Raw genomic sequence first — 20000 nt, 5'->3', positions numbered from 1 at the left:
ATAACTTTTTTTTCTAGCATCCACAGTGATTGCTCTGTTTCTAGCACAAGCTGAATGAGGCAAAGAGTTTACGTTACAGGAGTACACAGGGTGCACGCAGGGACATCACTGTCAGCCACCCAAGGTGCAGTACTTACAGAAATGGCAGCAATGGTCTTCAGGATTTATTTAGGAAGTTACAGTCGAGAAGTGATGGTAATAAAAGCTACTTTATAGTTGTCTCAGTTTCGTACGAGGAGTTAAAGAAAACTGTCATATCAATGTATAGACAATAAAACCCTTTACTACACTCAACATATAGTAAAAGGTTTAGCTAGCATGGGGAAAGAGGTAGGTGTAAGTACACACACAGTCACATAGATAACCAGATATCTGTATGAAAAGATAAACAGACAAAAGATGGATCCACAGAAGAGAGTATGAAAAGAAAAAATGGTATTAGACTGGATAAAAAAGAAAGACCAGGAAAGACAGACAGAAAGACAGACATAGCATGGTTAAGTGTGAAAAAAGTGCAACTGTGTATCTAGGACTATAAACATGTATGTGTACACAAATGCCTCTACTACAATTTTCTTTCTTAACAATATTATATTGCAAATCTAGTGATATAACAGATTTTCTTCAACAATGCACAGACTAACTATGTTTTAAGAGGCGGAAGCTGTGAGGGCCAAGGCTTACCTGAGGTATTCGGGTACACCCTTGTCCTGAACGGAGGATGTCGGAGCCTCAGGTGACGTCCGCACAGCTGTGGCTTCACTCATCTTGTCATATCTGTTTGGTAAATGCAAGTGTACAAATGGCAACAAGAAGTACCAGGCTGTCTTTTGCTTGTGTGCAATGATTTCTATTTATTTGGCAATTGGCTAGAGGCCTAGGGTTGATCTCTTTATCAATGCTTATGCAGCAAACAATAAAAACAATCTGCAGAGCTAAAGTAAACAATAATATAATAATAATATCAAAGAGGATGATTTGTGTAACATCCTTCAAGTCCTGCATCTGAACCAGCCTTCCTGTGCATGCAGTTATAAGAAAAGAAGAAGGAAAAAAGAAAGAGAAAAACAGAATTCCCATTTAACCCATTCACGCCTGATGACGTGCTGACACATTTCGTAGTTGTTGTGTCAGATACCAGTGATGAGATATCTGGGCAAGGCCGGTGCTCGGGGTGAGTGAGTGGGCAGCCCAGGCTCGTGGCTTGTGCGCCCGAGAATCTTGAGGCGTTAGGCTTATGCGTTCGAAAACCCCAGCATTACGACCATACAAAGCCGGAATCGCCCCGGCATGAATGGGTTAACAATCAAGATTTTTTGTTGTGCACAATAACCATTTATCATACATAAAATGAACTCAAATTTCCCCTTTTTCTTCCATCTATTACCACTAATCCATCCAGTTCATCTCAGCACATTCATCCATAATAATTGCCTTACAGTAGTTTCTAAATATTTCCAACTGCATAACAATGTCTCAAATCATCTTGTCAAGAATTCTATGACTTGACTTTAATAAAAAATCCAGTCTCTAAATATTAAATACCCAATCTCTTCATCTGTTAACAAATGAGAAACAATGAATCTTTCCTGAACGCTTGTACAGTGTGGAATAGTTTCATTACACTGATTCATAGTTGTATGTTATATAATCTCTTCAGAGTATAATGAACATTTTATTGTAAACAATATTCCAATTCACAAACCTATGAAAATAAGAAACGCTTAATCACAAATAAACACAGAGGGCATTAGAGCTTTGTCTCCTATACCTCTTTATTCATATATGTTTTCTGTACTTCTTCCAAAAAAAAAAAATTCAACTTTAATATACAGTATGTTACAACTTTGCTTGAAATTAATGCCCTTTTTATTTCATGCCAATATCTAAGATTTCTACATTTTCCAGATAATCTGTTTTATATAGGATGCACTGTTTACTAATTTTCTTGTTTTACAAGTTCTTAAATGGGAAAAGCAGAAAAAGGAAAATAAAGAAAATAAAGTAACAAACACAAAAGTCCTTGGTCATATTTCCAGTTCTACTGCTGCTAATCTGTATGAATTTAGTTAAGTAGTATATTATGCAATAACACTCATCTTCAACTTCCTAAATACTTATTACCATAAACTGCTAAGTACTCTGCACCCATATCTTCTGAAGCTGACACATATTTCATTATGTTGTTGTTCAAGTTCATGTCATAAATGAACTTTGATTCTGCATATTAAGTCATGAATCTCCCTTGACTAATGATAATAAATATAAGCATAATGGAACTTTGCTCTTTTACTGTCAGTTGGAGATTAGCAGAAATGACATAAAACATATCCAAATACACAAAGAATCTGCTTTGTCTTGTATAAACATCATATATCAATGTAAAAACTATCCCTTTCATGTCAATTTATAAAAGAACCTCTCTAAGAAACACTGAAAATGCCCCAATCTGTTTCTCTAACTGCAACTCTAAAATGCCTAAGTTTCTTGAAGGATCAAAGATAGTTCCTGACAATATAATTCTATACCTATCTGCTGCCAGAAACTATTTATCTAATCTTCCTCCTTTTCCTCTTTTAGGAAATACACTTTATAAAAGATGGCACAGGACAGGCACTTACTGGTCTAAGGTTGGAGAAAGGGCATCTGCCAGGTCAGTTGGTCTCTGCCTTGATCTGGAGGCTGCATCAAATACGGTGCTGTCCAGAGCGCTAGACATTAGGAGTCCTGCACTGCTGCTGACTGCAGAGTACATAAAGAATGTCACAGCAAAGCTAAAATAACATCCAAACCCAAGAGGAGCAGTTTGGTTTCATGTAAAAGTATCTTTTTTATAATATCTGAATAAAAAGAAAGCAAGTAACAATTCTACTAAAGATAGTGTTCTCAGATTAAAACCATGTCATTCATCATGAGTAGTACATTTAATTTAGTATTCTATCACAATATATCAGCAATTCACCCAATGTCATGTCCTCATCCATGCTTATCAGTACATCATGGGTAAGATATTGTTAATCCAAATTGAAAAACAAATATGGAAATTGATTACAGATTCACTTAGATATTAATCAGGCTTCTTCCTTTACAATATCTCAGCATTTCTGCACAAAAATTCATCTGAAATCTTTTAACTACTTCTCTGATTTGAGTACACACGTGTTCATTGTAGTGCATATAAAAATTGAAAGATTAAAAAAAAAAATTGAATCAATAATATCTCATCTGTGAAACTGTACTGAGAAGTCATAATTGTTTACAAAAAACATTCACACAAACACATCTTACACTGCAATACTTATTCTACATACTGTGTATGTATCAGCATTTATGTAGGTGGTTGAGTGAGCAAGCAAATGAGATAGAGTGTGTGTGTGTGTGTGTGTGTGTGTGTGTGTGTGTGTGTGTGTGTGTGTGTGTGTGTGTGTGTGTGTGTGTGTGTGTGTGTGTGTGTGTGTGTGTGTGTGTGTGTGTGTGTGTGTGTGTGTGTGTGTGTGTGTGTGTGTGTGTGTGTGTGTGTGTGCGTGTGCGTGTGCGTGTGCGTGTGCGTGTGTGTGTGTGTGTGTGTGTGTGTGCATGTGTATGTATCTGTGTGTGTGTGTCCATGTGTGAATGCCTGTCCATGTGTTATGCATGTCTGAGTGTGAGTGTGAGTGTGAGTGTGAGTGTGTGTGTGTGTGTGTGTGTGTGTGTGTGTGTGTGTGTGTGTGTGTGTGTGTGTGTGTGTGTGTGTGTGTGTGTGTGTGTGTGTGTGTGTGTGTGTGTGTGTGTGTGTGTGTGTGTGTGTGTGTGTGTGTGTGTGTGTGTGTGTGTGTGTGTGTGTGTGTGTGTGTGTGTGTGTGTGAGACTTTTATACTTATCTAAATATTTCCTTACAAACAACTTTGATAAAGCTGGACATGCTCTCAGCATGCTAATACTATATAGATATACCAGTACTATACATATGAAATATAGCTTGCTTTTGTACATACAAGTAACATGATTAAAGATATTTGAAATAGGATGAAGGACTTAAATAAATGTTTTATTACATCATGCAAATTATAAAAATACATAATTTTTGAGAATATTATGTACAAGTCCTTGCTTTACTAAAGGCTATTTACACTTCATCTACAAAACAGGCAGCATGCACTAAAATCCAGTCCTCACCAAAAAAAAGGCTGTTCTGAACACAGCATATCCCAAAATTTCCTTCAAACTTAGCTAAAAAACAAACAAATAGAGGAAGCCTAATATCTTTCTTTGTGTGCAGAGTTCACAACAAAATTATATATCTTAAGTCATCTTAATACTCCTGGAAAAGAAATACTGATTTTATTTTCCATACCAGAGAAACATAAGTTAAACAAATTACAAGTCAACATCTACTGAGGGCAAGAAACAAAAATAAACCCAATCTAATTTGTAAAAATACAGAGAAGGATCATGATGTCATGATGATAAAATATGAAACTAGAGACAACACTCACTTCAAACATACATATAAAACCTAAATAGCGGTGAACTGAGTTACCAGTAGTCTACATATCTTATCTGCAGGAAAAACTAAATCTTCTCTATGAAGATATAAAGAACTAAAAGCAAATATGTTTGAAGATACACTTACAATTATTAGTTCTACACACTGCCATGCATGGTAATTCCTGCATGACTTGCTTATATTATAAATTTAAGAACTGCCAATAGCATCATACAGTTTAGAACTTGTAATAAACTTAGTGTTGGTAAGCATAAGCAACAATTGCAAGCAATGTATCCATGCATGATCTAGGAACACTTACACGCCACATTGTACTCAATGACAAGCAGATCGGCCCCACTGGCAAGACCAGCTGCAGAGGACCTCACAATGCTGCCCAGTCTCGCCCTCAACGCATCTGACTCCGAGAAGTCTAGTGCTCGGCTTGTGGCGCAGGAGGAGGAAAAGGAGGAAGAGGAGGCTGAGGTGGAGGAGGTGGTGGTAAAGGAGGAGGAGGAGGCAGGGTCAAGGCTCATCTGGGTGGAGGTGTGGGTTCCTGTCAGTGCCAGGTGGGACGGCGAGGAGGACGACTGCGACGGGCAAATGAGTGTGCTCAAGATTGGGGCGATGGTTGCCAGGGATGACGATGAGGATGACGACGAGAAGGATGGTGTCACCATGGAGACGGTGGAGGGAGTTAGTGAGGTGTACGAAGACTCTGTGGTGGAGGGAATACCAGACGTGGTACTGGTGCAAGTTGTGGTGGTGCTTGTTGTTGTGGATGATGATGTGGAATGGACTGAGTGAGAGCACAAACTGGAATGTGTTTCGCCACAGGCAGCTGTAGCGTTGCCACTAGGCTGAGAAGACTCTGAGTGCAAAGAGGAGTCAGCAGCAGCAGCAGAGGAGGAAGGATGGGAGGCTGAATTGGCTGAGGAGGAGGGCATGGGAACTGACTGGAGAGCCAGGGACATGGGAGGTGAAGAGGGGGAGGATGAAGTATTGGTAGTAATGGTTGTAGCAACACTAGATAAATGGGGAGAGGGGCATGTCACATCAGCACTGCAGCTAGTGACAGGGGGGAAGGAGAAAGAGGAGGAGGAGGTGGAGGAGGGGGGTACACCACTCCCGGAAATGGAGTCTTTTAGGACCGGCACTGTATTAGGTTATGAGGGAGGAGGCCAGCAGCAGGAGGAGCACAGAGGTCAAGTGAGTGGCGCAGAGCAGTCATGAGAGTAGCCATGGAGACGTACGGGGATCAGCCATGTAAACAAGGTAAGTGGAAGTTGTTGTTAGAGATGGACAACACACAACTACAGTAAAAAAATTTGACCTTGTTTGTCTAACCAATGTGCAATCTCTTTTTCTTATACTACCATGAGGAAATCCTTTTCTTTTTTTCTTTTTTTGCCATAGGTTTCTTCACAATCTTTCAAGTTAACCATTAACCCGATAACGCTGGGGCAGTTTCGGCACACAGGCCAAACACCTTGCACTAATCCACTTTGGCTGAGGCCACCTGCTGTGCAGGCAATCACCCAGCATGTCGGCCAAACAAAAAGCCATGATGTGATATTGCGTCCATAGGGACAAGTGCTGCCACCACATGACGTGATATCACGTCACCTGTCGTTAACGGGTTAACAATATCTAAAATTCAAGTGCTTAACCCTTCTATGATGGACATTTTCACGGTGCCAAATCACTTTTGCACTACATTTTTTCTTTTGTTGAAATTACAATCTATTTATACTTTTTAGTTATGATGATCCAATCATACCAAATGCTACTTAAAATTACTTTGCTCATATATCATATATAGACATACCATAACATCTTGTGATGTGGCCCATCTCAGAAGGGTTAAAGCAGAAATGTGTATACTTCTATAACTTTAAAGCAAAATTTGAAGCATGTCTATATGTAAAATTTAACCCTTACATTGGTTTGATAAACATGATCATACATTAAACCAATTTTTCTAAATTAGGTAAAAAAAAAAGAAGTTATTTCCATCATCATTGCAAGATCATAATGTTAGTCCAATTTTCATGAGGTGTAACTCTTGACCACACTGGTAAGTTAGTTGCACACACTCTTCACTTGAAAAAAATAAACAAAATTGTAGAGCCTTCACGCATATTAGTATATTATCCAAATCATGTTCCATAACTTAAAAAAACAAACAAAAAAAAAATAGTGCTTATCATAACTAAATTAGTTTCATGTTAGGAATGGTGACCACTCTAGTCAGCACTTTCATACAGAATGAATCAAGAGTCATATAAAGAATTCCCTCTGTTTAGTGTCAATAGAGATGTTTGTTGTTCCTCAATTTCTTTAATAGCTCTCCAAACTAACAAGCAAACATAAGCGAATCTAAAATCAAGGTTCATCAGAAATGCAATATTTACATAAAACATCCAGCACACTTTTACTGTCATGAACTAAACCATCAGAGTTGTAAGACTCCTTTCTACATTTTCTTTAATCTTTTTAGGGTGTGTTCATACTAGTACAGGTATTCCTTGGTTTACAAAATAATATAGATCAAATAAAAATACACAAACAGCCCAGTCTCCCTACCTATTCTCACATTTCTAATACCTGATTCACTTCATTCAATTTCTAACACTTTTTTATGTCACTGCATCCAACTGTCTCTGACACATAAACACTTCTCTGCATATATTTGCAATAATGGAAATTCTATGTATTCTGTAAACTATGAGCTGTGTAAAGCCAATTTCGAAATTGTATCACAATTACATTTTCAAAAAGTTTAATAAAGCACTTTCTCAGATAATGATGGTATCTTTACATCTCTAATTAATGTTTAACCTGTAATTTTGATGTTTGCTGATGATAATTTCTTCAGATCTCTATCTAATATCTAAACTCCATAATTTTGATGTTTACTGATCAAAATTGAAGAAACTAAATGATACTAATAAGGAATAACTGACTACAATGCAGCTAGACAATGATTTTTTTTCTATTGGTCATATCTCAGAAAAGAGGAAACATTTCACTTATACTGTGCATCAAAATTAATTATTGGGCAGCTGAGAGATCTATACTTAATTCAACAAACATCAGATCTATAGACAGACTATTTTTCTCATATGAGTCTTTCGTTGATCTTGGATTTTGTTTACACATTGTGAAAGAACTAATTGACTTCTTTAAAACCCATATTTCTTGCCTTGTGACTTTTCCGTTTAAATCCATATTATGAAAAAAAATGTTTCTAATGATATAAACTTCAATCTATTGAGAAGTTATACTGAGATAAGTAGGACAATCAAAACAGATTAAAAAATATTGTCTGCAGTCAAATCGTTGAGGTCTACATGCCTTATAAGATTGGACAGACTATGCATACAAATTTAGATAAAATTTCTAATCATTTTTTGACATATATCTCTATGGTCTCTATGATCTATCATGTAAAATATTAAGAACAATGCAATATGGACATAAACATTTACAGTGCCAGCTTACAAAGAAAGTAAAACAGGCCTCTTTGTTACTAAATCTTAATATTTCTCTTTTAAAAACCTAAATGGTTATTTTTTCTAGTGCAAACCTATAGCATTATGCAGTGGATTGATTACAGAAGGGCTAAAGTCCAGCTAGACGTCTTGTTAACATATAGAATACATCTCCTTTCACTATCGGTAGACAGGAACTAATGGGAGATGAAATACCTATTGTTGCACTAACTAAGGAAACTAAGTAACTATTGCAATGTGGAAAAAGTTCAGATGCTTAAAATTCCACCAATTATCTTCAACTAACTGACAAACATAATGATCATATACATAACATTATAATGGATCAAATGTCTTACTGACCTGCTGTTGGAGGCGCACCTGGCGAACTCACACTCTCACTTGTCTCACTGACAGAGCAGTAGCCTGGATCTGAAGAACAAAGTTAAGAGTCATTAATATCAATTAATCATTAATAAATTTCTTATTTGTAGGCCAGGATCTGTGGCATACAGCCCACTCTTGAGGGGTACAATGCTAGGAGGGTGGCAGAGGTGATGTCCATCCTATATGACAGTCAAAGAGTTAACATCAAACAGTAGCTCCATTTGATGAATGTATAATGGCACTGAAATTGAAGCCTTATGCTTCCTTTTGCTGTGTATGCTCCTACTGATGTACAAAAACCAGACATGACAGAGATGTTCTATGATGAACAAGCTTCCAAGGCACACAGTTGACCTTGACAAGATGTCCGCATTGTAATAGGTGACTTCAAAGCAGTAACTGCTGGCTTTGAGATGTCTGCCACCCTTTATTGCTCAAGAGCTGATACTGTTAGTAAGAACAGTGCCCTTCTTTGCAAAGTGCCAGAGGCTGAGGATTGCTGGCTCCAGGAACCAGTACCCTGACCTATGTGTCATACCCCCAGTATTTGATAATTACATCAGTAAAGACCCTCTTATCCTGACGAGGTTAGAAAGGCTATTTCCAAATTGAAGGGTGGAAAGATAGTTGGTATTTGTGGCATCCCTGTTAAAGTTTGGTAACAAATCTATGGCTAGAGGAGAGCATGCTGTCCTGGTGATCACTTTCATCTTCCTGAGGAGTATCAAAGACCACCTACTGAGGCACAAGAAACTGAAGCAATATGGATTGATTTCTAGCAAATCCACAACAGAAAATATTCTTCCACTTCAAGTCACTGTAGACTGCCATCATGAGTTTGGTCATGGCTGCTCACAGCCAACATCAATCTCAAGATGGTGCATCAGATAAAAAGAGCATGAGACTGAGGAATTCAGTCAAAGATCACTGGACTGGTAGCAAGCTTGTATATTGGTAATGCAGTGCTATAAGATTTGGAGGTGGCATGTCTACCTTCTTTCCTGTGAATTTAGGAGTGAGGTAAGGATGTGTTCTTACACCAATGCTTTTCAACACCTGCATAGACTGGATACTATGACCCGTATTTTATTAATTTATCTATTGGTAGCTCTCAATGCATTTAGCATTGCACGGAAACCCTTGGGTTTAGAAGTCTCCTGGAACAGGACTTAGGGAGTCTGCTAGAAGAACCTGCCTAATGGTGAGGATATCAAAGGGACACTGAGACTTTCATATCTCTGTTGTGTTGTTCAAAACTCTGGGCTGTCAGACCATGGAGTCAACAAACATATTGGCTATGATGTATGAGTCATGAACTTTCTTAACCTTTTGATGACGGTGCATCACACCCGTGTGACATGGCTAAATGCCTGATGATGGGGCGACACACCAGTGTGACGTTCCCGATGCAATATTGCATAGGCCCGGCGTAGGGGGTTTCCACTTATCGCCAGGCCCATTGGGATTGGGTTAATAGGGGTATTTGGAGAGCCTGTCATCTGTGCAACAAGTAACAAGCTTTGTTTTTTACTGGTCACAGTGTTCTCTACTATCGTCTATTACAATCATACTGTGAATCACACATGATAAATATCATCACCATAATTACTACAACTGCTATAATATAGTGCCTGCAATGTTCCCTTTTGCCAGTGTAGTTGCTTTGTGCTTTGGCATTTGAAGCCATAAGCACAGGGCCCCTTCTTTTTTTCCATCTCTTATGTTTTTTTCATTGTAACAATAACAACAACAAAAAAATCACACTTGGCTCCTAAATAGAATTGTTCTTGCTCTTGCCTAAAAATCTGTCAACATACAATTGTACAAACAATGCTGTTACACCCCTTTGTAGTCTTAATTACTATTATATATAATATGGCACCCAATACCAAAAGAACCATTTAGAAATTATAAAGAAAATTTTATTTCCTTTCAAAGAACAACTTCTGAGAATCACAAGTATCACACCTGAGCTGAGGGTGTCGGTCTTCGTATGAGGTGCAGGGGGGTGAGAGTCGAGGGAGGCACCGCTCTCCAAGGACACTCTTGAGGCACTGTCAGCATCTGCATGAGGTTGGGGTCCAGTGATCATGGTTAGTCATGCACTGCATTGCTATATCATAGAGTAACACAGAACTACACTACATGAGAGAGAATCCAAAACAGAAATGGAGAAAGGCAGAAAAAAGAAAAATTGCAAACCAAGTCAAATGTATGCTAAGACAGGCTACAAACATCAGGTGGTGACAAATAAACTCTCCTTAATCTATCAACCTATTAATCTATTAATCTGTTACATCTAGTATCTAGTATGTCACATCATCCTTCAAATATTCAAAAATGATATTCTAAATGAGTCAAACAAAAAAAAGTTTCAACACAGACTTCAGTTATCAAGAAAGAACCAACTTAAAGATAAATGACCGACCTGTTAGGCACTTGTCCACCTCATCCAAAGATAATGATGATTTTCTTCTTTGCGAGCGTTCTAGACCGGAACGTTTGAATGCTGCAACACCAACAACGACATTCCTAGAGAAAGGAAAAGAGCACAAATAAGACAAACAAAACAATGCAACTAAAATGACTCATCACCCTCACTAAATGATCCTGAACACAAGGTGTGTGAGTGAGTGAACCAAGAGTCACCTGAGTTTCTTCCAGAAGAGGTTAGAGTGAGTCCACTTGCTCTCCATAACTGCCCTGTTGTAGTAGCCGTAGGTGATGGCATTGGGTGTGATGCCGTGTTGCCTCATCTCACACAGGACCTTGACAGCAAGGATGGGCTGAGAGTATAACCCACACAACTGCATCATCACCCGATAGCTCACCTACAGAGGAAAAAACAATCTATGAAGTACCATACCACAATCATTCTGAAAGAATGATGCGAGATATAGATAAATATGCAGAAAGGTCAACAGGTCTATCATACAGGTACAGGCACTAAGATGTTCTCTTTTACTCTCTATTAGATCTCTCCTTCTCTTTCATTCCCTCTCAATTTACCTCATCTGACTGTGAGAGGTTGAGCTTCTGCATGTTGGTGAGAATCTTGAAGGCAAGTTGTAGGAATCTGGCCTTGTGGTGCTGCGTTGTTGCAAAGGCTGGGAGATGCGTGTACCAAAGGCTGGGAGAGAGGGAGGTAATTGTCACTTCAATGTTGCATTCCATAGTTTTAAAAATATTAAAATTGTAAATCAGTAAATATGTAAACAATTATGCAAAACAAAGGAGGAAAATATCTGAAAAAAAGAAAAAGAAGATGAAAAAGAAGAAAAAGTGGATAATTAGTTAAAAGATTCTTTTCTGAAGTGTGACAAATACTTGGGTAAAAGCAAACAACTAGAAGTGCATTGGTCAAGAAAAACTTTCTTATACAGTCTAAAGGAATTGTAATATCCAAGTGATGTATTATTCCTAATCCATGGTCAATATAAAGAAAAGCTTTTCTCTACTACACTGTAATAATTGCAGCAATCATATTATGATATATGAAAAATAGTGTTGCTGGTGACTCACCTGTAACACGTAGAGAGTAAACATTTGGCCCATAATATGGGTGTCTGCGCATGCCTTAAGGCAAGTTTCTGTGCCGACTTGACCTCATGCTTTGTGCGGCGGGCCAGAGGAGAGGCAGGGGTGGCTTGTGGCTGCTTAACTTGGGGAGGAAGGACTGGCTTTGGTTCCAGCAATGGAAAGAGCTCTGGTTTTAACTTGGGAAATCCCTGATTGGAAAAAATGAGAGGCATGCTATGAAAAAATCCATCAGAATTCCTTATCTTAAATAAGGAAAAAAAAAAAAGACCTGACGTGACTCATATAAAACATGAACGTCAATTACATTTGATCTATCAAAAGACTATGTTACATATTTGCCTTTATGTGAAGTTTGATAGGCAATTGGTAAAAAAAAATTCAGAGACAGCTTATAAGCTGAAACAGTTTTCTGTATATGCCAGTAAAAATTATCATCATGCATGAAATCAGCAACTAAAAAAATGCTGTACCACAATGTTTAGATTAAACACCACTTTTAAATTAAAAAATGAGATATATTGGATGGTGGCAATAACACCCTTTGACCTTCCTACAAAATGGTCCAAGCTAATGCTGGAAAAATTATAATAGATATGGCTCAAAATTAAGAAAGGTGTGCCATCTCCCTGCATTACCTTCTTATCTTTGACACAGCAATGTCTCTCCCAAGAGAACTCTTTTCTGTACAAAGACATCGGCTGAGTCAAACAGCCCTCTGACACGTCTGGGATTTGGCGGAACATCTAGGAAGTTAGGGGAAAAATCTTGGTTTCTAAAGAACCATCTTTGAGGAGCCAGAACTTACATTATATGAGTAGGTATTGCCCTCAGGGAGGTTGATGGGCTCTGGCGGTGGGAGGAATAAGGTGTGCTCACTCTGGGCCGGTTCCAACTCTAGCAATCTGATGTTGGTGTCATCTTCTGAGACCTGGGTCAGTGTAGCAGAGAAACAAATTAGGAACACACAGTCTTATATTATCTACTTTTGGTCACTATTTTCTTGATTATCAATGCACTGTATTTTTAATTCACTGTATTTTTAATTCAGTCCTCTTTTCTGATTTTCTTACTAATTAAAGTCCACAAAGTTGAATAACACTTGCACCAAGCATGCTCAACCAACCTTTTCTGCACAGTCATCAAAGAAGGCCAGAGAGGCATCTTTGTCTGACACAAATGACCGCTCTTCAATGAACTTGCTGAACATCTGGGTATTAACCATCAGCTGGTAAAATTTATGAAAATTCTTGTCTCTTGATTTGACAAAGGCTGAAAAAAGATAAACAAAAACACTGAGTACAGATCAAGCTCTGCTTAAATAAGAGTGATATAGTTCCACTTTGCAATCCCCATAATGTATCTCATTTGGATATTTGTGGCATGAGTTCCCAGTGCTCATTTCAAAGTCCAATCTAAGTGACAGCAGATCAAACAATCCAAAAGGACTGCATCTCAGAAAAACCTAGCTTCCCCTTACCGTCTATATCAAAGAGTGAGGAGGTGTCACATGCTGCCCCTGCTTTAGCTGAGACTATGGGCAGAAGGTAGTGGCTGTAGCCCTTCAAGATGGTTGCTGTGAAGCGCAAGAAGGCTTCCTGAATCTCCACATCAAGTTGTTGCTGAAAAGAAGATTGGAATTTGATTTCCAGAAATCTAGACTCACTTTCAGTAATTAATTGTAGTGACTTCTAACTGTTTTAAACTAATGCCTAATATTGCTAGATATTTAGTACATAATTTTGAGAAAGGTTAGAGCAGATGTTATATGTCAAATGTTATGGTAAATTGAAATGGTAAATGTATTAATGATACCAATTTACTACTGAAACTCTAAAAGTACTTTATCACCAACAAAAAACTCACTGGATAAATAAAAGTAAACAAAACCAAAACCTGACAATTCAAATAAATTACCAAAAAAGATTTTTGACACTGCAACCATACCTCTTTTCTCTTCATCTTAAAATCTGTGTCAATGCCAGGTTCAGTCTTCTGAGCCTTTAGGTGCATCTGTAGCAATTTCTCAAATTTGTGTATTTTCTCACATAGGCTGTCTAATGAGGCACGCAAGGTGCGTGCAGGACGTCGAGGAAGGAGTTTGGTAATGAGGAACTTCTTGTCATCTGGTCTAAAAAGTTGAAGAAGACATTGGGTGATCACTTTCATAACCTTTTTACAAAATCATGAATCTGCCATCACAACTGTAACTTTCATTAATCTCATAATCAAAACACCCAGAGAGAGTGAGAAAGTAAACTACACAAGGTCCCACTCACACAGACATGGCTCCCGTATCCAAGTCAATGCAGATTACGTCGGTGGGAGGGTGATAGAGATCAAAGAAGCGCGAGTCCAGGCCTAGGAGGAAAGGGATGGGGGCATTCAGGAAATCAGAGAGACCCAGGGGGCACAGGGGGATGTAAGGGCACTGCCAGTGGAATGGAAAAATAATCTGCAATGAAAGAAAGAATGGATTACTAACATGAAAGAAAAGTACACAGGCCTGTGCATAACCACTTTGTAATGTGCACAGTAAGATACATAATACAGTCAGTCTCCTCTCTATTCACGGTTATTCTGAATTTTCAGCTTCGAAGGAAGTAAATCTCAATCTATTTCTCATCATTAACAGATAGAAAAAATAATTCCAATAACAGAGTTTAGTGATTTAATGCAAATAGCCTAAATAATCCAAGAGATTACAGTATACCCCCCCCCCCCCAAGAAAAAGAAAAAGAAAGAAAAAGAAAAAGAAAAAGAAAAAAGAAAAAGAAAAAAAAAAAAAAAAAGGAAAAAGAAGAAAAAAAGAAAAGAAAAAAAAAGAAGAAGCAAAATTGACCTCTTTCAGCAAATCTCTCATCTTTCCTCCCAGAATCCCCTTCTTGCCTCCCTGGTCCTTACCATGGTGATAGCTTCTGCCACGGCTGTGAGCACATCTGGCCTGAGGGAGTGCAGGAGAATCTTCTGCTCAGTGAGTGCAAAGAGGAGCACGAGGAGGCAGCCTTCAGGACGCAGTGTCATCACCAGCTGACGGAACTTTGCACCACTGGAATGTCACAAGGCATACCATTATCCTATGCATCCAAGCTTCCATGTTCAATGTGAATCATATTGGACTACAAGATGGAAATATACAATTCATTAGCATTTTTACCTAATTCAGTAGCACAGACATTCAGATAATACACACCTAAGATTAATGGGCAAGTCCTCTGGCTGTGCAAGGGAGATGCGTTCTTTGGCATCTAACTGGATGAGTATTCTTGGCTTTCGAGCACTTGGAAATGGAACACATTCCACAAAATGGTGTACATACCTGAAACAAAAATATAGACCAAATTAATTAAAAATACATATAAAAACATATGCATGAGAGGAGGAGGAGGAGCAGTGAAGGGGGGCCACTGAAGATGTTGCAAATTCCTCAAGGGGAGAATGGAGTAAAGAAAATTTAGAACCACTGGACTAGGTGTTTCTGGAAATAGATGTAAGTTGGACATGAAGTTATACATGCAGCATTTCTTGCTCAAGTATTGTTTTAGCAATAAGTCAGTTATCAAATAATTATCATCATCAGAGTGTCAATCACCAACTTGTCAAATGCATCTTCACTTCAGTAATAATAATAATAAAAAATACATTAAGATATTTTCAAGTAATATTAGTGAACCCAAAAATGAATATGACTAAAGAATAGCATTTAGAATATATATGTAATACTACCCTCTACAAATCATAAGAATGGTGTTTCTAATACATGTTTTGAGCCTGTTTGAAACTTCTAATTCCATATGGGATGAGAACTTGTGAAATCAGAAGAAAAATAACAGTAAAATCTGAAGTTATTGATATTTCTATTATATGGTATGTAAGTTGTCTCTTTCAGTAAAGTCAATAACTAGATCATATATCACAGGTTGCATGTATAACTACTCCTTAATCCAACAGATTGCAAGTCAGGGAGAGGCTGTGTACTAGAGATAGCCCTATGTACTAAAACAACTAGTTTCAAATGAGTAGGTACTGACCGCTCTATGGGTACATGATGTGGTCCGGAATTGGCCATAGTGTGCAGATATCTCAAGAACTTATCAAAAGTATCAAAAAATGGCCACCGTGAAAGGATGCAGATACACTTGCTGGTGTGCACCACATTGTTCCTCCCAAAATGCTCATTCAGCTTAAGGGCTTCCTTCTGTTCCTCTGTAAGGAGCTCATGGGGGTACTTCTCATAGAAAGAGACAGCTGCCCCGTAAACCTTTTCCACAGCTTCCATGTTCCCACCCCCTGCTGTGACTGTGAGCACAAAGGTGGAAAAGACGGGCTGTGGCTGTGCAGATTTGGCAGGCCATGATTCCAAGGTGGCCCCCATGGGCAGGCAGAAGAGGGCCAGATCTGCGGGGATGGGGAACCCCGGGTAGTGGTTGCTGGGGTAGTGGTCCAGGATCCCTGCCATGTATGCCATGTAGTTTGACCTGTGCATCGACTTCTTGTAGCAGACATAGATGTCAGACCCAACCTGAGAAAGAAATGTCATAAGTCAGAGCTTAAGCATTATATGAAGTAATAATATCATATACATAAGCACCAGACTTGCAGCTTACTAAATTCTTACATATTTACACTGATGTGTTATAGAACCTGAGATATTACTGACCATGGTCCCCTTGTTGAGATTGCGGTCTATGGTGCAGTAGGAGTGAGGTGCCTGCTCCCCCCTGCTCGTCATGATCACACAAATGTCCGAGACGACCAGTTCATTGCAGGCAGAGCGCTCACTGGCTCTTCTTTAACCAGAACCAGAAAGCAATTCAGTTACATTCTTTCATGTCAGACAATTTAAATCACAACAATTAAAATCTGTGTATCTTTGGAATCTTTGGTGACTTTTCTTGAGGCTTTGGTCCTGTACATTACATTTTCTGAATAGCTCTTGAAATAACAGGAAGCTAACTGAAAATATTTTTGAAAAGTTTGCAAAAAATATCAGAAAAATATGTGATGACAAATGTGTGAAGGATTGTGTGAATTTTGAGTTGCCAAATAAATAAAAAATCAACTTACCTATATGTCATGTAAGTGGTCTGTCCTGAGGGATTGATGTTTGCACTGCGACCACTTGGCGTGAACTCCACAATCTGGGAGTCAGCCATAACTCTTTCCCGACCTTCATAAAGAACTCTGCAAAATGGTTCTTTGTCATGAAATGGGCACTACTCCTTCCCAAATATCTTGAAAAACAACATGAATTAAATCCCAAAGATGATTTAACCTAATAACAAGAGGTCTGCACGTATACATGGACTGTTTAATGTAATTTTGTTAAATTATTTGTTTTATAGATAGATGGCACTACAAGAGCTTATTCACACAAAGGAGTCAGTCACTAGGCCTACCTGATCTCACCTGTTTACCCCATTCCTTGAATTTTTGAGAAAAATAGTTTTTATCTTTATTACTATATTATTATTATTATAATAATAATAGCAATAGTAATAATAACATTTGCAAAAGTAAAAATAGTAACAGAAACTAGAAAAAAAAAAAATCACAAAATTCTAAGGAAAGGGATAAACAGGCAAGGTCAGGCAGCACTAATAATTTATACCATAGTGACATGGCTCTTGAGGAACAAAAGTAGACAGTCTAATCCCTGTTGTCTAAAGGTTAAAAATACACATCACAGAAAATGAGAAGCACCCTTCCTCCTACTAATAAAATAAAAGGTCAGTTCAAAATGAGAAGCATCAATTCATACAGAATTGCGAGTATTACGCAAACAACATACCCGACATCGACAAGAGGTTGTTTATCTCGTCCTCTTCTGTAGCAGAGAAATATTTCTGACGCGCGAAGGGCTCCATGGTTGACGTTGGCAACAAAGCCATTGGGTGTTGTCTCAATACATGTGAATCCTGGAAATAAATAAATATGAATGCATATGAATCCAGGAAAAGAATGAGTAAATGTGTGTAAAATTTGGGAGTGACTGAATGAATGCACATGTATCTTGGGAACTAATGAATGATTGCCATTGAATAACAGGAAGGTCAACCATTTACCTCAGTAATGAAAATGTGTATTTAATACAATCTGTTCATAATCTATTTGATTAAGATCCAAGCCTTAAAATGACTTTCAACCTGCAAACTAATCAATTCATCCACATTAATCTTTCAAAATCTTTGAAGGCAAACTGAAGAGGACAGGAAATATCACAAGCTTCTGCTATCTTATCTGAGCAAACAGTGGATGCTTATCATCCCCCCTCCCCCTTCCACTTCTCCTCCGCCACTAACCATCTGGAACGACCTCGCCCAGAGAGCGGTTGATGACAGCGATGTCTGTGATGGGTGGCAGGCTGTGTGTGGACTTGAGAGTTGCGCCATCGCAGGAAAATTCTCTTAGTGGCGTTGGGTTGGCAGGAAGCCCAGCAACCACAAAGTATTCTGCCACACGCCTCTCTTCCATTCTAGGAAAAAAGGACAATCAATTCAAATATAAATTTCCTTAATTTAAACAGTAGTGAATTTGGTATTTAGTGTAAAAAAATATATTGTTGCTTATTTTTTTCTAATCATCACTTACAAAAAACACAATTCTTTAAGATCATTCAATAAATATCTTTTAATATCAAAGAGATTTGAGCTGAGGAAAAGAGAATGTAGGGGGACAGAGGGAAAGAAGACAGGAGAGAGACAAAGGGAGAGAGGAAAGGATTGAAGGAAAGAGGAAAGAAAGAACAAAAGAGAAAAAGAAAGAAGAGAGGGGAGAAGGAGGGAGTACTGAAGAGAAGAGGAGAGTGAGAGAGAGACAGAGAGAGTAGAGAAGAGAGAGAGAGAGAGAGAGAGAGAGAGAGAGAGAGAGAGAGAGAGAGAGAGAGAGAGAGAGAGAGAGAGAGAGAGAGAAGAGAGAGAGAGAGAGAGAGAGAGAGAGAGAGAGAGAGAGAGGAGAGAGAGAGAGAGAGAGAGAGAGAGAGAGAGAGAGAGAGAGAGAGAGAGAGAGAGAGAGAGAGAGAGAGAGAGAGAGAGAGAGAGAGAGAGAGGGAAAGAGAGAGAGAGGGAAAGAGAGAGAGAGGGAAAGAGAGAGAGAGGGAAAGAGAGAGAGAGGGAAAGAGAGAGAGAGGGAAAGAGAGAGAGAGGGAAAGAGAGAGAGAGGGAAAGAGAGAGAGAGGGAAAGAGAGAGAGAGAGAGAGAGAGAGAGAGAGAGAGAGAGAGAGAGAGAGAGAGAGAGAGAGAGAGAGAGAGAGAGAGAGAGAGAGAGAGAGAGAGAGAGATAGAGAGAGAGAGAGAGAGAATGAGTATGAGTGACAATTTTGCATGTGTGGGAAAGGCAATGGTTCCTGGATGTCAGAAACCTTAGGAAATTGGAGAAGCTTGACCTCTGGAACCCCTATGCCTATGTTATCCCCATGGCAAGGATAAGGCTTCATTCCAAGGCAATCCCTTGCCGTGCAACTATTAACTAAGGTCAAAATCTTTGCTGTTTCTACTTAACTCTGTCTTTAAATCATCTGATGAAGCTTGACATCACATTGGATGACATACAAGTTGATCAAGTAAACATAAAGAAGAGAATCACAATGAGACTTAAAAATGTTATCCAATATGGCACATTATCATTCATAAATCTACAGATATTACTCCACATATCACTCTGATTTTCCTTTTGCAAGAAAAAGAGTGATGTTTATCATGTATAGATAAATATGCAAGAAATACTGTGACACAAATCACAGGTATTGGACAGCTAGATTTTGTCATTATTTACCTCATAATATGCAAGATACTTTATCCCCCATACAAAGACTACATCTAAATAATGGATGTTACCCTACTCTGTTTATGTAAACAACACAATTCCATATCATCTTGGATACCATATGCAAATTATAAGGAACCTGGTATGAATTATGTAATCTATGTAATCAGCGTGATTTTTCCTTAACAATAGCTCATTTAGTTAAGAGTGAAGTCCTTTGTTTCACTTCTAACCTATAACACCTACTCATATGTCATGTAAAGCATCATATGATCACCATCACATTTAGCCTCCACTGTAGCCAACAATAAAGCACAACCAAGTTACCAACAATGGGTATTGTTGGTAACTTA

At 38.4% G+C, this 20000-nt stretch overlaps 1 protein-coding gene across 18 annotated transcripts in view; it reads right to left on the bottom strand.

The window, feature by feature from the left end:
- The window catches only part of Crag (DENN domain-containing protein Crag), a 42663-nt gene that overhangs the window by 20987 nt on the left and 1676 nt on the right, over nucleotides 1–20000 (bottom strand). For 10 of the 18 annotated variants that reach the window (XM_043004724.2, XM_086549544.1, XM_086549545.1 and 7 more), the window contains exons 2-22: nucleotides 18186–18358; nucleotides 17675–17801; nucleotides 16951–17067; nucleotides 16544–16673; nucleotides 15915–16405; nucleotides 15077–15202; nucleotides 14788–14932; nucleotides 14163–14338; nucleotides 13831–14014; nucleotides 13364–13505; nucleotides 13010–13155; nucleotides 12692–12814; nucleotides 11869–12074; nucleotides 11356–11476; nucleotides 10996–11177; nucleotides 10775–10878; nucleotides 10315–10410; nucleotides 8323–8391; nucleotides 4788–5621; nucleotides 2622–2742; nucleotides 685–777 (exon numbers count right to left, since the gene is read on the bottom strand). In XM_043004724.2, the coding sequence (XP_042860658.2) occupies nucleotides 685–777; nucleotides 2622–2742; nucleotides 4788–5621; nucleotides 8323–8391; nucleotides 10315–10410; nucleotides 10775–10878; nucleotides 10996–11177; nucleotides 11356–11476; nucleotides 11869–12074; nucleotides 12692–12814; nucleotides 13010–13155; nucleotides 13364–13505; nucleotides 13831–14014; nucleotides 14163–14338; nucleotides 14788–14932; nucleotides 15077–15202; nucleotides 15915–16405; nucleotides 16544–16673; nucleotides 16951–17067; nucleotides 17675–17801; nucleotides 18186–18357 (3905 nt within the window). In that variant the 5' untranslated portion in view covers nucleotide 18358. Of the gene's footprint in view, nucleotides 1–137; nucleotides 156–684; nucleotides 778–2621; nucleotides 2743–4787; nucleotides 5622–8322; nucleotides 8392–10314; nucleotides 10411–10774; nucleotides 10879–10995; nucleotides 11178–11355; nucleotides 11477–11868; nucleotides 12075–12691; nucleotides 12815–13009; nucleotides 13156–13363; nucleotides 13506–13830; nucleotides 14015–14162; nucleotides 14339–14787; nucleotides 14933–15076; nucleotides 15203–15914; nucleotides 16406–16543; nucleotides 16674–16950; nucleotides 17068–17674; nucleotides 17802–18185; nucleotides 18359–20000 lie in introns of all 18 variants that reach the window. The other 8 variants (XM_043004786.2, XM_086549550.1, XM_086549551.1 and 5 more) reach the window with 3 other exon arrangements.

Source organism: Penaeus japonicus, unplaced genomic scaffold (assembly GCF_977035675.1).
Source record: "Penaeus japonicus unplaced genomic scaffold, GWHDUDI00000001_assembly GWHDUDI00000022, whole genome shotgun sequence".
NCBI lineage: Eukaryota > Metazoa > Arthropoda > Malacostraca > Decapoda > Penaeidae > Penaeus > Penaeus japonicus.
The sequence above is the reverse complement of the archived record's forward strand: the minus strand, read 5'-3'. Positions and strand labels throughout refer to the sequence as shown.